Consider the following 17,073-nt stretch of genomic DNA (forward strand, 5'->3'; position numbering starts at 1 on the left):
CACCTCAACCTTAATTGCATTATCTTGGCTGACATGACATCGATAGTTAAAGTTCACTTGAGAATGTAACTTTAAAAAAGCTCTGTGACTTACACCTGAAAGAACGGAAATCTAACAAACAATCCAGGTTTTTTCAATATATAATTTCAGTTACATCACACTGTAAACTTTTGCTATAAATTTTGTGTCTTACAATCTTATACTCCACAACCACCTGATGAAGGAGCAACACTCCGAAAGTTAGTGCTTCCAAATTGGACCAAACCTGGTGTTGTGTGATCTTTAACTTTGCAAAAGTGAGGACTGCAGATACTGGAGACTGTGGTGCTGGAAAAGCACAGCAAGTCAGGCAGCATCCAAGTAGCAGGAAAATCGATGTTTCAGGCAGAAACCTTTCATCAGGAATGAGGCTGGGAGCTGAGGGGGTGGAGAGATAAATGGGAGGGGTGGGTTGGTGGAGCTGGAGGGAAGGTAGCTGAGAGTGCAATAGGTGGATGGAGATGGTGGTAAAGGTGATTGGTAGGACGGGAGGGTGGAAGGAAGATGGACAGATGGGACAGGTCATGAGTGCTGAGCTGGGATAAGGTGGGGGGAGGGGAAATGAGGAAACTGGTGATTTTGTCCACCAATGTGAGGTCATCTTTCACTCTAGGTTTAACAAGAACTTATTTATGTCTCACTTAAAAATATTTAAAGACTCTACTTACACTGTCTTTTGTGGGAAAGAGTTCCAAAGACTCATGGCCACTCTGACAAAGAAAAAAATCATCTTTTAAATGACAGATTTGATTTGATTTCATTTATTATTGGTACATGTACCTAGTTACAGTGAAACATTTTGTTTTGCATGCAGGACAGGCAGAACATACCACACAAAGTGCATTAGGGTAATAGAACAGAATGATTATGTTCAATGTTACGGCTGCAGAGGAGGTGCACAAAGACAGAGATCAATATTAACTTAAAATTTGAGAGGCGCGTTCAGACGTCTAATAACAATGGGGGAGATGCTGTTCTTGAATCTGTTGGTACAGGTATTTATGCATTTGTAACTTCTGCTCAATGGATGAGATTATAACTGGGGTGGGAGCGATCTTAAATTACATTGGCTGCCTTCTTGAGTAGCCCCTAATTCTAAATGCTCCCACAAAAGGAAACATCCTCTCTACAGCCACCCGGTCAACACCTCTTAGGGTTTTATACATTTCAATCAAGTCAATTCTTATTTTTCTAAACTCTAGTGGATACTAGCCAAATATTTCCAACCATTCCTCACAGGAATGCCCACTTCCAGATTTTTTATTTTATTCATTCAAGGGATGTGGGCATTTCTAGATCCAAACAACATTTTCTCTCTGGCGTAATTGTCCTTGAGGAGGAGTTGGTGAGAAACCCCTTTCTGAGCTGCAGCTATCTGTGTAGTGTAGGGACAACCACAGTAGTGATAGGAGGGAGATCAGGGTTTTTTGACCCAGTGACAGTAAAGGAATATTAGTGTAGTTCCAAGTCAGAATGATGTGTGTCTTGGAAGGATGTTGAAGATGCTGGTGTTCCCATGTACCTGATGCCCTTGTTTGTCAGATGATAGTGGGTATGGGTTTGTAAGGTGTTGTCAAAAGAACCTGGGTGAACTGTAGCAGTGGTAAATGGTACACATTGCTACCTGAGCATTAGTGCTGAAATATGTGAACATTAAATGTGTTGGATGGGGCACCAATCAAATGGGCTATTTTATCCAGGTTGGTGTTGAGCTTTTTGTTTGTTACTGGAACTGCGCATGTCAGGCAAGTATTCCACCATGCTGCTGATTTGTTTCTTTTATATGGTAGACAGGGTTTAAGGAGTTGGGAGGTGAGACAGTTGCCGCAGAATTCCCAGCCTCTGTCCTGCATAATATTTCCATAGCTAGTCACCAGAATGTTGATAGGGGGAACACTCATAGATGGTAGTGCCATTGAACGTCAAGGGGTGGTGTTTAGATTCTCTTGTTGGAGCTGGCCGTTGACTCACCCATCTATGACACAAATGCAGATGCTGGAGATCAGAGCTGAAAATGTGTTGCTAGAAAAAGCGCAACAGGTCAGGCAGCATCCAAGGTGCACGAGAATTGACCTTTCAGGCATGAGCCCTTCTTCAGGAATGAGGAAAGTATGCCAAGCAGGCTAAAAGGTAGGGAGGAGGGCCTTGGGGGCTGGGCATTGGAAATGCGATAGGTGGAAGGAGGTTAAGGTGAGAGTGATAGGCTGGAGTGGGGGTGGGGGCGGAGAGGTCAGGAAGAAGATTGCAGGTTAGGAAGGTGGTTCCCCCACCCCACTCCGGCCTATCACCCTCACCTTATCGCATTTCCAACACCCCTCCCCCAAGTCCCTCCTCCCTGTCTTTTATCTTAGCCTGCTTGGCACACTTTCCTTGTTCTTGAAGAAGGGCTCATGCCCGAAACGTCAATTCTCGTGCTCCTTGGATGCTGCCTGACCTGCTGCACTCTTCCAGCAACACACTTTCAGCACTTATCAGCCTAAGCCTGGATATTGTTGCAAAAACGGTTTCAGGACTAAAGAGGAATCAAGGATGCTGATGCTGAACATGGCTGCTGGTCATCGCACAATCTCCTGGATGTTTGTCACAACTCACATGAAAACCAAGGCCTATTATTCCTGGTGTCGCCAAAAATGTGAAGATTTAAAGCAACTTTTTTTAAAAAAAAATCACAATTTACCTCTGACCGACAGACACATTCAGCAGAAAACCAAACCACACCAAGTATCTTCAGTAACAACAACAAAAAATCTGTTTATTGTAACATTCTCAGCTTTAACAAGAACAGCAATGGAACAGGAGTTCTAATATATTATGTATTAATTTTTTTATCACTTTTAATACTCACCCCTCACTCCCACCACACATAAAAAAAATAAATGAGTGGTGGAGGAAAAACAATAGTCAAAATAATATAGTTCCAAATTACCAGTTCAAGTAATCAAACTAAAAAGTTGATTACACAACCTTTTTGATCCTTTGACAATGATCATCACATTGTGGGTAATATCGAGGAAATCTTTAGTTCACTGATCACTTGGTTGGACCCAAGGTCTTGTTGCCTTTGGTTTTTAGAATTATACTTTTTCTGCATTTCTAAATGTGTTTCTTTCTCTTCTTATAACTGAAGACTGGAGATAGCAACTTTGCAGGGAAAGGGGAGAGAACGATAGACGGACCCAGCTTATGGAGGTCAACATGCTTTGCTTAGTTTCACTCCTTTCAAAAAAAAAGTCTCTGTTAAACTACAACCTGACCAGAGGGTTGTTGCTGCTATGCTGAGCTCTCCTGAAACTATGACAAATGGTGGCAACTTGTTTGGACTCAATGTCCCTAAAAAACATCACTTCATACACATCAGTTAGCTTCACTTGTTTCTCCAAGCTGCATTTTCACATTTTCGGTCTATAGTCTGAAAAAAAAAGTGCTCCCTTACTCCTTGGAGAAAGATATTGAAGCACCTAAAATGGTTGGTCCTGGGACATGATTCCGCATTGACCATCTGTGGCTGAGATGAATGACCCCGACAACAAATCCTTCTCACAATTAACTAGATTACCTTTCTTAACTGTGGCAGAAAGAATAAAAAAAAAGCATATTATCTGTATGGCAAGTGATTGTAGAGCTCTGAATGTTCTTGTGCACCAAATGTTAACATGCAGGTACAGCAAGCAATTAGGAAAACTAGTTAAAGGAAAATAAATCCAACAGTGGAGAGATTATGCTTTTGCTGCACAGGGCATTGGAGTGTGCCAATCTGGAGTATTGGATAGGTGGTGAGAAATGGACAGCCCGTCAGAGGCAACAAATGCATCTCCTGTGGAGTCAAGTCCAATCGGAGGTCAGTACCTCAGCAAGTTTAGAAAGAGTGCAGAAATGGTGTAACATTCTGGGAGCTCTCCTCAGCACTGATCCAAAAAACCAAGACAGCACTTGAGGCTTGATGGCATCAATGAGAGTTGCCATGGAAGTTGTAAGACCCATTACCTAAGAATCCATCAGATCATGGAGATGAACTATGTTGAACACCCCAGTCTCCATGCTCTTTGTGAAGCCAAACACAAGATTAGGTTCCTCTAACTATCAAACTTGCTGGCACAGAGCGGTGCCATTTTATGTTGTGTCCTATCAGATTTCCTCAGTAGCCTGAGGTATTGAGCATAGCATCTGGACTCTCTGCAGTAGAACTAGTGTGTGATATCACCTTGGGCATCCTTTCGCCCTGGCCAGCCACCTACATACTTCCAGACGATGATTCACTGAATTCACTCTCCTCTAACTTTACAATTCTGGCGTCAGTCTCAAAGTTCAATTTTACCACAGTCAAAACAAGGGATAGCTTTTGAAATCAGCTGCTCAAGGTGCTGCTACTTGCCATACAGAAGTGCAAAAGATGTGAACAAAATCCATGCAAGGTCTCCTCTGTGTGGGTGTTCCTAAATTTCACATTAAGAGCTCAAAACACAAAGCTGGAGTTAAATAGAGGCAACATTTTGCAATGTCTTTCTCATTTTCAGAAAGAACTTTTATCCTGACCTTTAATCACCAAGATATTTGCTAAATGTTAATCAATCCCTTAAAACAAAAATGCAGGATTGTACACTACCACAAAATGTTGAACCTTTGTTCTCTCCCTCTAAGCTTAGAGATTTGACTCCTGAAATTTATCAGACATTTCAAGTCCCTAATTGTTATTTGCTATAACATATAGCTGAAGAGTTTTACTTATGCTAGTTTTTTTTTACTGCTGCAGGACAATGTTTCTGGCCATACATGATCTAAGATAAGGAGGAAAAATTGGGTGAATTCAGTACTCCTAGGTGAAGACCTTGATTGATGGGATGATGGACCATTAATGTTCAATCTGAAACTCCAACTTAGTCTTCTATCAACTGGCTTCCCACAGGCATTCAGGACTTTAATTAAATGTTTTATCACAGTTAAATTATGTTTCTTAATATCAATTCACTACTTTTGTCATAGCCTACTCTTTCAAGACTAACATTAATTTTTGCCTTAAAGACAGTTGTTACATGAAAAGTAAAATTTATAACCTGAAAGCTTGACAGTGTCCTTCCAATGCTCACTGAATGACATGGTTCTCTGACTACAAATTAGAACAAATCAGTGAGCACAAATTACGTTGTCCTTTCATACTGAACAAAGTATACGTTTTATAGAATAAGGTTACACCTTTTCACCAACTTATCTGTGGGTTCAGATAAGGTTTACAAACTGCTTGAGCGTCAACATGATGTTAACACCATCAAATCTCCCACTCTTGTCCACATCATATTCAACAGCTTAAGGAGTCCACAGTCAAAAGGAAATGTGATGTTTGGAAAGATTTCACAATTGCCGAATATGAATGGAATTTGGAGTTTTGAAATGAAACAGTGTAAATTTATAATGCTGAAAAACAAAGTTTAAGATTCTTCAATGGGAGCACAACATGTGGTGAAGGAATATTGTTACAGGCTGAAACAGGTTAATTGGCTCATTTCCATCTAAATAGCTAAGCAAAGCAAAAACTACCTTTTAAGCGATTCCATGCTGTAATTTGTAAACTTCTATCAAACTATAACTTTTAAGAGTAAAACATAAAAGATGCAAGTATGCAGACTGTGTGTAGTAATGTATTAACAGTGTTATGATATGCAATGTTCAGGCTGCTAAATATATATATTCAAGGCTTGAAATAAATGTTTAAGGGAACTTTGCATCAGATGTTCAAAAAGGCTTTGCATTTGTTTTTGATGTAGTTTGAATCTTTGAAAAATGAAGTAATACATATCAGAAACTGCCAGGAGCAGAAAAACTGCTTCTTCTAGCCATCTGGTGAACATATTCTTAAGGAGAGCTACAGCACAAAGATTATAAATGTCATTTAATCTGTAGCCTCAGGATGTGGATCATGTCTTCCATTGGAATGAAAGGCTTTATTTATTGCTAACCTATCAGTACCTACTGTTCACACAAACAGGAACCTCCAAAAAAAATGCACTTGGGTCTGGGATTGTGTTGACATTGATGAACAATTGTCTCAAGATGTCATAAACTATCCAATATAGTGGTGGTGGTGGTTTGGGGGTTGGGGGCAGAAAGGGACTGAGAAGTAGAGCCATAAACCAGAGACAAATGTATTCAGAATTAATTTAGTAGTGCAATTTCAAAATAATTTTGACTTCAAAACAATTTTTTTTTTTAAGAACTACACATTAAAAAAAAAATACAAATCTGGGACTTGAACACTTCTACTCTTAACATTAAAGTTGTTCATGGAATGACTTGCAAGGTTGTGCAAACTTACAGAATTTCCTATTTAACCATATTCTTTTGAGATCTATCTTTAAATCTAACAACATTAACCACAATAAATACAGGCTTGTCCAATCTTCAACAACATTAAAGATATGCCGACATGTGGGTAATTAATGTATAGTTTTATCGACAACAGTGCACAAACTTCAAATTAAGGCTTCTACATAAATTCAACCAAACTCCATATATAGATATCTACATGACCGTGTAAATAGAACCAGCCATCTATTTTAGGGCAGTAACAATTTCAGGTTTCAGATGACATTTCAGATTTGTTTTTGTGGTTTTTGATGTTATTGGACACCTAGGCTTAGATTACTGATATACAGACACCGTCCCTCATTAAAATCTATCTTCCTTAGAAATACCTGCTGCATAGATCAGATAAAATTGGAACCTTTGTCATTTACTATACAGTCACAGGAAAACCAACTCAATAAAGTAAAATTTAGCACTGCAACTCCAGCTCAATAAGACAATATTAATCCTAAGCATTTTCCAAACCTGCTCAGAATTATAATTTCCCAAATTCAACAGCAAACACCAAAAGGTCTGGCCCACATAGTAGGTTCAGTATCTTTCACCTTCCAAACTATGGAGGTGAAAGTTTGCAACTATCACTGCAAGCCTGGCTTACACAAACTTAAATTGATCAGAATTGGCTTAATCTACTATCTTGCAAGTTTCAACAGAAAGCTGCAACAATGAATACATTTCACTCAGCTCTCAGCTTGTTGCAGGAAGTGTGCTCATTCACCTATTGGCTTGGATTTTGCTCTGGTCGGATATTTACTGCTGGGTTAGATGGACTTGTTCATGGCGAATTAGCTGATTGAGTAGGGCAAGTAACTGCATTCTCCTTAACCAATCAGGATCGTGAAATCAACAGCAAAGGACTGCAAAGAGTGAATTCAAACTGGTGGATTTAATGTCAAATATGGTACAGGAAGAATAAAATGAAAAGAAAGGAAGACTGGAATGAGAAAAAACAAGTTACATTTTCAAATTGGTTTTAAGATCACTTGCAATAAATTAATTTTTGGAGCCAGAGATATTGATTGGCAGCAGTTAATGAACAAGTACTTCAACTTAACTCTGGAGCATTTAACTTTTATCTACTGGGTAGAATATGAATTTTAATATTCAATGCATGCTGTTGGCAAGGCAGACTATAAGATGCAGTCATTACAAAGTTCATTGCATCTTACACAGCAAGATCGATTTCTTTGACTTTAACCACTTTACTAGTCCTCGCTTGAAGCTACTGGACCAGTTAACAGCATGTGCCATTGGTGTAACTTTCACAGCAAAATCTCTCAATCTTGACAGCTGCAGCACTATTGCTTGCATCAGACAGTTGTAGGTTCACAATGGACTTCAAGAACTTGATTACACAATCCAGGGTGATAACTCCACGATAACTGCTCCAGAAGGGACATCAGAGGCCTTGACTGCACTTCTAAGAGGAGCATAGGGGCTGTTCCATCAGTCTCCTACCCAATATCTATCAATCAATCTTGATTATCTTATAACCTGTTAGAAATTATCAAGATGATGTTTGTGAGACTTTGCAGTAAGTTGACAGTTGTACAGCGGCAACACATCAAAACTACTATTTTGTCTACTTTGGCATCTTGTGCAGTCATGAAAGGCACAATGAATAAGCAACTTTGTCCTTTCAAAGCATTTTTAACTTAATGAATGAGGGCACAGTGTCAAGAGCAAAGAGATGAGTTTAAATTTCCACAGTACAATGGTTAGGCCATCAGTAAGAATGCTCCTTGCATTTTTGGACATCCATAGCAGAAAGTAAAATGAAACGCATTGGACTCCACACAGGATGGTGCCACAGATGGAAAACAATAGAAATGAAGAGAGACTGGGATTACTTTCAGTGAAGGGGAGACTTGAGATCTATTTTGAGTTTTTTTTAAACTGGATGACAAGCGAAAGACTATTTCCCTCCTAAGGGTGAGAAAGGTCGGCAATTTAAAAAGAGTTGACAGAAATTTCTTCGCCACGAAAATTACTGGGAATATGGAAATAAGAGCAATTGGGATAAAGAGAATTGACATTCTTTTTAAAAATGAGGAGGAACAATCAACTGAATAAATATTTGAAGCAGAAATCAGAAATAATGAGAGTCTGGAATTTCTCTACAAAAACAATTATACATACAATAGTTAAATGCTATCCAGGATTGCTGGAAATACCTAAGCAAAACAAGTGGGAGAAATTTTGGACTCACCTGTAACTCTAGGACATAGGGGCAGGGGCAAGAGCTCTCCATTTCTAAGCAAACATATCAATGGAACATTGGTTTGCTATCTTCTAGTTATCAGCGAGATTTACAGAAGCTTGTTCTTTCCAATTGAAATGATTGGTGGATAGCGAAGTCGAAAATATTTCATTAATTGAAAAGTTTTATTCAACTCTTTTTGGGTACAATTTCAAATGTTCTCCAGTTAGCTTCAAAACAGCATTTTCTCATGGATTTCAATTGCAGAATCACCTACAGGCTGAATGACAAAACCCACTAGCAACAATTGATTAAAGCCAAGTCAAGTCATGAGGTTAGAGGGACATTCTGGAGTAAACTGGACTTCACAATATTGCAGACCATGTAAATTATGCTGAGTAAAACAAAGGTGCTTTTTAAACGTCAGTTTATGGTTGATAAAACATTATTTAGTCTAATATTCCAGGCAATTTGTGCCTCACTTTAATGAATTACAAATCAAACAAAAGCACAGGTTTTAAATTACTGCAGATAGATGTCTCAACAAAACGCAGAAGCTTTGATGTCGAGTATTGCATGAATTAAAAATTAACCTTCATAAAAAGGATTACTGCACTTACATATGCTCAAAATGAATTTACACTGATCTGCATGTTGTTACAAGTGAAGATTAGGAAAGGAAGAGCTGGTTCCTTGTGTAAATTAAAATTGGAAACACATGCTGCCGTAATTGTACGCAAGTGATGACAGAAGTGCACGTGCAATTAGCCAGGAAACAATTCCACATCTTAAAGCCAGATCTAAGACAAGCAAGAAGCATGCCACCACGACCGCCCTACCTCCGCCCCCCCCACCCCCCCTACACTTCAATGCCTTTGTTGGTAAAGGCACTGCCCTGAGTAGAACAGACCCATACAGATCAGAGTTTCAAGTTCAATCCTCAGTACTGTTCAGGTAATTCATTCCAGTCGAGGTACTGGTTAAGGTCCTACACTTGATCTTACTGCCCTATGCTGTAATTGGTGATAGTGGTTGGGGGGAGGGAGGGGCAGGCATTTGGTGGCGGTGGTTATGGGGAAGTGAGCTTAAGTTTCCGCTTCCAATTGCTTTCCAGTGAACCCTGCTGCAAAGTGCACAGATGTTGACATCAGACAAGGAAGCTATGATGCCTCCCACAAGCATACACAGTCTGCCAGTGCACATGACATGTGTGAAGAAAGGTTATTGGGGCTAAAAGCAATAGAACTGTATTCCAGGTTTGCAGAGAGAAGTTAGTAAATGCACAGCGATGTCCTTCAGGTTAAGGAGAAAACAGTACAGCAAGGGCAAAAAAAAAATCACTAGTCCATGCAATATCTACCCATAAAAGCACCACAAATTTCATTTCAGCTTCTAATCACAAGGGTGGTTATATCAATCAGCATGTGGTCTTATTTTGCAGCAACCAACCAGAAAATGACAGATATAAAGTTAAACAAAACCTAACTTACGTTGCATTTTCTTTTACAATGCCAGGTTTAATACCACTGCTGTTAGTTTGTTTTACAAAATGAAGCAGGTCACTGGCCCTCAGGTTAAGAAAATTAGCCTTGCAATTTGAATGAATGGCTGCTGGCAGAGAAGGATATAGAACTAGGGGCGAGAACAATTTCAATTCACAGTAACGCACACATTTTGGCTCAACGAACCTTTAATTGTGGGGTCAGAGTACAACGGAAGAAACCCAACATTTAAAAAAAACCGAAGACTTGAACATCCCAAACAGACACATGAGTTCTGCAATTAGAATGTGATCATCTGGAGCTTTAATACAATAGTGCTCATTTATACCCTCCCCCCTGCCCCAATTCAGGTTACATCTTACAAAAATGAACAGTTGAGTTCAGACTCCTTAAATAGATTGAATTTTACAATTTCAAAAAGATCCATTCGAGCAACTATGGGAACAGCTGTCCAGAAGTTAAAAGCAAGACATTTTCAGTGTGGTGAAATTAAGATTAAACACACCATGCTACAAAAAATATTTCAATCATCTTTCAACACATACTTCTTGTTTTGCTCATGATGTATTCTGAATATTTAAGATAAATTTTTAAATAGCAAAATTATAATACATTTTAAGAGAGAAAAACTGCCTCAGTTACAGAATGTGGATAGGTCCTTCCAGGTAGAAAAGTAAATCTGAATTCTTTTTCCCCCAAAAGAGCAAGGTTGGATTCCCTGTTTACATCGGGAAATGTGCTGTACAATAGATGGTGGAGGAAACTATGGGAGTGATAATGTATTAACCACCTTATTAGTTTACTCTGAACACTGTTGGTGACAGTGTACCAGCAACTGTACTAAATAAAGAAAATCTAAATATACTTTCAACATTACAATAGATGATAAAAAAGGAAATTATTCCTAGAGTAAGGCAGACAATGGATTTCTTCACCTTTACACCTGATCTCGGAGTCGCGAAAGCCTTTGGGAAAGGTCATCCTACATAAAGGAACAGAACTGAATTAATTCAGCAATTCATTCATTTTTTTTCATGGCTATAACACATTTAAACTTTCAAACCTTTGAACAGTACAGTGGTGTGGTTATGCTTGTGCCTCAATAAACAGAGGCATGGACTAGTAATTCAGAGAATGCAAGTTCAAATACCACCTAAGGCTGTTTAACAATTTGAGTGACTTCTTTTTCCCCAAATTAAACATCAAGGAAGCTACACAATTATCAGAAACATCCAGCCGGGAAGGGAACCTGTCTTTGATTGGAGTCCCACACAGGTCAGACTGGGCAATGTGGCTGCTTCTCAGCTGTTCTCTGAAGTGGTCATTCACTTGTGTCACAACCTGTAAGGGTATGGACTGCTGCAGGTAGTCTCAGTGCAACTAGAGGTGTACTATATAGTGTCAGCCAGTGACAACTATTTCTATTATATTTATTTGAACAGAAAAAGAAATCTGAATTTTGGTGAGCATTACTACAATTTCTTCATTACAGTAAAATAATCTTGTGCTGTAATCTTACACTACATTTATTCCAGTACACTCTGCACTGCCCAACTCAATTAACTTCCATTACATTGAAAGGAACAATATTTTGGCCTTTCCTACTCTACCATACCATCTAGTGGCTGAAGTTAGTAACTATGTTTTAAAATACTGCTCATTAGCACTTTAGTCCTGAAACAAGCTTCTTGACCTGAAATAGTAACACTCTTTCTAGACATTTCCAGCATGTTCCGTTTGTATCATGCAAGAGCAACATTGTTTGTTACTGTAATGCCAGCTGACACTCAACCACAAGAGCAACAGTTAAGGACACTGGGATGTAAACACCCTCAAGACAATCCTACCCACACATTGCTGTGTAGCTGTGATGTCTCTGCACGGATGGGAACTGTCTGTAATTGACCCCTTGCTGATCCAAAGCACTCAGTGGTTGCCTTCCATCCTCCTGTCAATGGGAACAGTTTTTTCCTCTACCTGCTCTGTCAGTGATTAACTTCAAGTATCTCTATCAAATCTCCTCCCAACCTTCTCTGTTATGGAGAGAAAGCATCCCGATTTCACCATCTACAAAATGAAGTTCTTGAACCGGAAACCATTTCTTGTGAATTTATTCTGCATCCTCTATAATCTGCTCTGAAAATCTCGTGGCCAGAACTGGACACAGTACTATCATCTGACACCGAGCAAGTGTTTTATACAGGTTTAACACTACTTCCTTATTTTTGTACTTTATGCTCCTCTTAATGTCATACCTTTTATGAAATTGCAATCTCAACCTCTCCTTAACAACTTACGCATATATGCCTCCAATTCGTATCCTTCTGGAACTGCTTTGGAATTGTATCCTTTCTGATCTATCCATATTCTTCCTAACAAGAATGAATCAGATCCCATTTCTCCACAGTAAATTTAATCAGCTAATTGTCCACCCATTCCACCGTCAACCTTATTTTGAAGTCCTCACAGTTCACAATATTCCCAAGTTTCGTATTATGTGTAAGCTTTGAAGTTGTGCCGTGTAAATGTTAGAGTCAGAGCTTGAGTCATACAAGAGAAATAGACTCTTCAGTCCAACTCGTCCACACCGACCAGACTTCCCAAACTAAACTAGCTGCATTTGGCACATTATCCCTCTAAACTTTACCTGTTCATGTACCTGTCCAAATGTCTTTTGAATGTTGTAATTGTACCTGCATCTACCACTTCCTCTGGTAGTTCATTCCACATACAAATCATTCTCTGCGTGTAAAAGTTGCCCCTTGGGTCCCTTTTAAATATTCCTTCTCTTACCTTAATATTATGCCCTCTAGTTGTGAACTCCCCTACACTAGGGAAAAGACCTTTGCTATTCACCTTCTCTATAGCCCTCATGATTTTATAAACCTGAGTTCATCCCTCTACCCCCTACACTTCAGTGAAAATTGTCCCAGCCAATCCAGCCTCTTCCAATAGCTCAAAACTCCAGTCCTGGTAACATCCTGGTAAATCTTTTCTGCTCCCTCTTAAATTTAATAATATCCTTCTTATAGCAGGACGACCAGAACTGTATACAGTTCTCCAAAATGTGGCCTAACCAATGTCCAGTACAATAGCAGCATGACATCCCAAACTCCTACACTCAATGGTCTGAGCAATGAAGGCAAGTGTGCCAAATGCCTGCTTTACCACTTTACCTGTGATGCAACTTAAGGAACAACGTACTTGAACCCCTAGGTCTCAGTTTGATAATATTAAGATTAGGTCATTAATATACATTGGGAAAAGCAGGGGTCCTAACTCTAACCTCTGGGGGAATTCCATTGTAAACCTTCCACCAGAATGAAAAATCACCTTTCACCAATACTCTTTATATTCTGCAATCCTTTTTACTCCACAGTCCCCGACACTACTCAGAAATCTGTTGAACCTTCACCAACCTATGAAACTAAACTGAAGCGAGTGTAACACTGACATTGGCCTCGGTACTAGGACAGGTGATCAGAAACTATGAGGATTTCATTTCCATCTGAGCTGCACCTAAAATATGTCTAACCACAAATTACTTACACCAGTATATCTTCCTTCCACTTCCTCTATAAACTACTGTTGTGGTCTTTGTGAGCCAGCTGATCTTTGTCAGGTTATAAGAAGCTGCAGGCTTTTATTATTTCAAGAAATAAATGGAGGATACCTCATCCTGTTTTACATGAATCACATTGATAGCATACCAAAAAAGTTTTAATCTTATACTCAGAGCTGGGTTCAATCTAAGCTCCAGGGACAGAAAGTCAACTGGCAATTCATTGCATTACATGAGAAGTTATCAATCTGAGGCAATGAAGTGAGCGAGCTAAAAATGACAGGTAGCTGTCCGAAAAAAAATTATCGATGGGCGGCACGGTGGCTAGCACTGCTGCCTCACAGCACCAGAGACCAGGTTCAATTCCTGCATCAGACAACTGTCTGTGTGGAGTTTGCACATTCTCCCCGTGTCTGTGTGGGTTTCCTCCGAGCGCTCCGATTTCCTCCCACAGTCCAAAGGTGTGCAGGTTAGGTGAATTGACCGTGCTAAATTGCCCGTAGTGTTAGGTGAAGGGGTAAATGTAGGGGAGTGGGTCTGGGTGGGCTGCTCTTAGGAGTGTTGGTGTGGACTTGTTGGGCCGAAGGGCCTGTTTCCACACTAAGTAATCTAATCACTAATCAAACCAAACTGGAGAAAGTTTTGAACTCCTCAGTTTTAAGACCATAAGACATAAGAGTAGAAATTAGGCCATTCAATCATGGTGGACAGGTTTCTCAACCCCATTGTCCCACTTTCTCCCCATAACCTTTGATCCCCGTGGCAATCAAGAACCCATCTCTGATTTAAATATACTCAATGACCTGGCCCCCACAGCCTTCGGTGGCAATAAATTCCACAGATTCACCAGTATCTGGCAAAAGAAGTTTCTCCTTATCTCCGTTTTAAGGTCTTCCCTTTACTCTAAGGCTGTGCCCTCGAGTCCTCGTCTCTCCTGCCAACGGAAACATCTTCCTAACGTCCACTCTGTCCAGTCTTCTGAAAGTTTCAATCAGATCTCCCCTCATCCTTCTAAACTCCATGGAGTATAATCCCGGAGTACACAAATGTTCCTCATATGTTAAGCCCTTCATTCCTGGGACCATTCTCATGAACTTCCTCTGGACCTGCTCCATGGCCAATCCATCCTTCCTGAGGTATGGGGCCCAAAATTGCTCACAACATTCTAAATGTGATCTGACCAGAGCCCTATAAAGCCTCAGAGGTACATCCCTGCTATTATAGTCTAGTCCTCTCAAGATGAATGACAACATTGTATTTGCCTTCCTAACTACCAACGCAACCTGCAAGTTTACCTTAAGAGAAACATGGACTAGGACTCCAAAGTCCCTTTGCACTTCAGACTTCTGAATTTCCTTCCCATTTAGAAAACAGTCCATATAAAGTATGATTTATTTTTTATTTGTTCATTGGATATGGCCATTGCTGGGAGGTTAGTGTTTGATGCCCATCAATACTTGCCCAGAGGCCAGCAACAACATTGCTGTGGGTTGGGTGTCACATGTAGTTTAGATCAGGCAACGATGGCAGATTTCCCCACCCGTCAGACATTAAAACACCAGATAGGAATTTTTTTTTTGTTTTTACAAATCAACAATGGTTACGTTGTCACTAATAGGCTGGTTTTAAATTCCAGATTTTAAAACTGAAATCAAATTTCACCCCTTGCCACGATGGGATTCAAACTAGTGTCCCTGGAACATTAGCCTATGGTGGGATTACTAATCCAGTGACATAAGCATACTTTCTGTGGTGCTGTAGTGGTAAAATACATAAAAATCTTTTTGATACTGTGATTTTTTTTCTGAAATGGCAAATCTTTAAAGATTGTTTAGGATTTTACCTGTTCTGCTGATGCCACACTGGCACCAACCGATCCCATTTGGCCTTCTGGAAGCTGCATGTTCAAATCAAGACTATAAAACGAAGAAAGAAAAAAGGACCGTGCATTAGACTTTGATCAGCATCTTCATTACAGAAGTGGTTGTACCATTGGAAATTTACTTCAAAAGGTATCCCAGCTTTACTTTGGAACTGTAAAACCACATTGGAAACATCCAACACCTTTGAACTCAGTGGAAATATCAGATGTGAGTTCATAATTGAAATTTCTCCTGACACCTTTCTTACCAAGCTAAAAGGAACATTGCAATATTAAAGGAAACAAGAATGCAGGGAGCTCCTAAATACAGACAATTCTATAAATTTGAAAACTGTGTCCAACAAGACAAAAACACAAAATTACAAAGTTTTGGTGTGCCTCACTCATCACACGCATGCACTCGAGTGAAATGCATTGCCTGCTTTAACACTGTACAGCAGTTGCAGGACTTGTCATGTGGTCACCAATACAGGAGATGGCACTCTCTGAAAGCTAGGTCAACCTACAACATTTTACTTCAGTGCTAGATTACTAACATGGTAGCTATGCCACTTGCTGAATATAATCAGCTAATGCTCGAATCAAAGGTCTCAGCCATTTTATAACCAGCTGTTTTGTCCATTGAGAATCATGAATTGTATAACCAAAAGGACAAAACTGTCTTGGTAGTTCTGTTGTTAGACTAGAGAATAAAAATGAACAAACCCAGCAAGCAAATATTTTTGCAAGAAGACAATGCAACTTTCAAACTATTATTTGTTTGCGATTAAATGAAGTGCATTGTACTCGGGCCCTGAAAAGTAATTTAACAGTAGTTTGACAAAATTTACAATTTGAAATATATTTGACATAAATGTAGAATCCCTGACAAGGTGGTGGAAGCAGAGAGTCATTGAATATTTTTACAGCAGAGGTAGATAGGTTCTTATTGAACAAGTGGAAGGTTATCGGAGGTCTAGGAATGTGGTTTTTAGATAATATCAGCCTTAACTTTACTGAATAGCCAAATAGGCTTTAGTGGGTTGAATGCCTATGTTTGCTCCAAATCTGGATGTCTAAATGTAACTTGTAAAAAGAAACTAAAAAGGCAGTACATTATAACGTTCATTTTTTTTTTCTGAATGCTGCAAGAAATCAGTTTAATAAATTTCAATTAGTGACTTTAGGCCTACTTAATGAGACAGTGACAACAAGTCTCCCATTATGCCAAAATTTCACTAAAACTGCCACTATTTGTGGCTGGACAGAGAGCAAGTATTTCTACAGTTTATTACTGCATATTTATCCAGCAAGCAGTGATTCATATCGCTGCCCTGTCAGATTATCCAGTGAATTAATCATAAATAAGTCGGAAATTGCCATATTATACTGATCTGGTTACATTATCCCACCAGTAAAGCTGCCTGAAATAGATCGGTGACACTGAAAATGCTACTCAGTTCAGGTACCTTACTTACAGTCAGAGTCACAGAGATGTACAGCATGGAAACAGACCCTTCGGTCCAACCTGTCCATGCCGACCACATATCCC

The 17,073-nt window shown here is 39.5% G+C and overlaps 1 protein-coding gene across 3 annotated transcripts in view; it reads right to left on the minus strand.

Annotated features, from left to right (window-relative positions):
* Positions 1-730: 730 nt before the first annotated feature.
* chmp1b (charged multivesicular body protein 1B) overlaps positions 731-17,073 on the minus strand; it is a 35,369-nt gene continuing 19,026 nt past the window's right edge. The window contains exons 7-9 of one of the 3 annotated variants that reach the window (XM_072594745.1): positions 15,504-15,576; positions 11,034-11,080; positions 731-749 (exon numbers count right to left, since the gene is read on the minus strand). In XM_072594745.1, the coding sequence (XP_072450846.1) occupies positions 11,036-11,080; positions 15,504-15,576 (118 nt within the window). In that variant the 3' untranslated portion in view covers positions 731-749; positions 11,034-11,035. Of the gene's footprint in view, positions 750-2,765; positions 7,891-10,268; positions 11,081-15,503; positions 15,577-17,073 lie in introns of those variants that run through there. The other 2 variants (XM_072594744.1, XM_072594743.1) reach the window with 2 other exon arrangements.

Source organism: Chiloscyllium punctatum, chromosome 25, assembly GCF_047496795.1.
Source record: "Chiloscyllium punctatum isolate Juve2018m chromosome 25, sChiPun1.3, whole genome shotgun sequence".
NCBI lineage: Eukaryota > Metazoa > Chordata > Chondrichthyes > Orectolobiformes > Hemiscylliidae > Chiloscyllium > Chiloscyllium punctatum.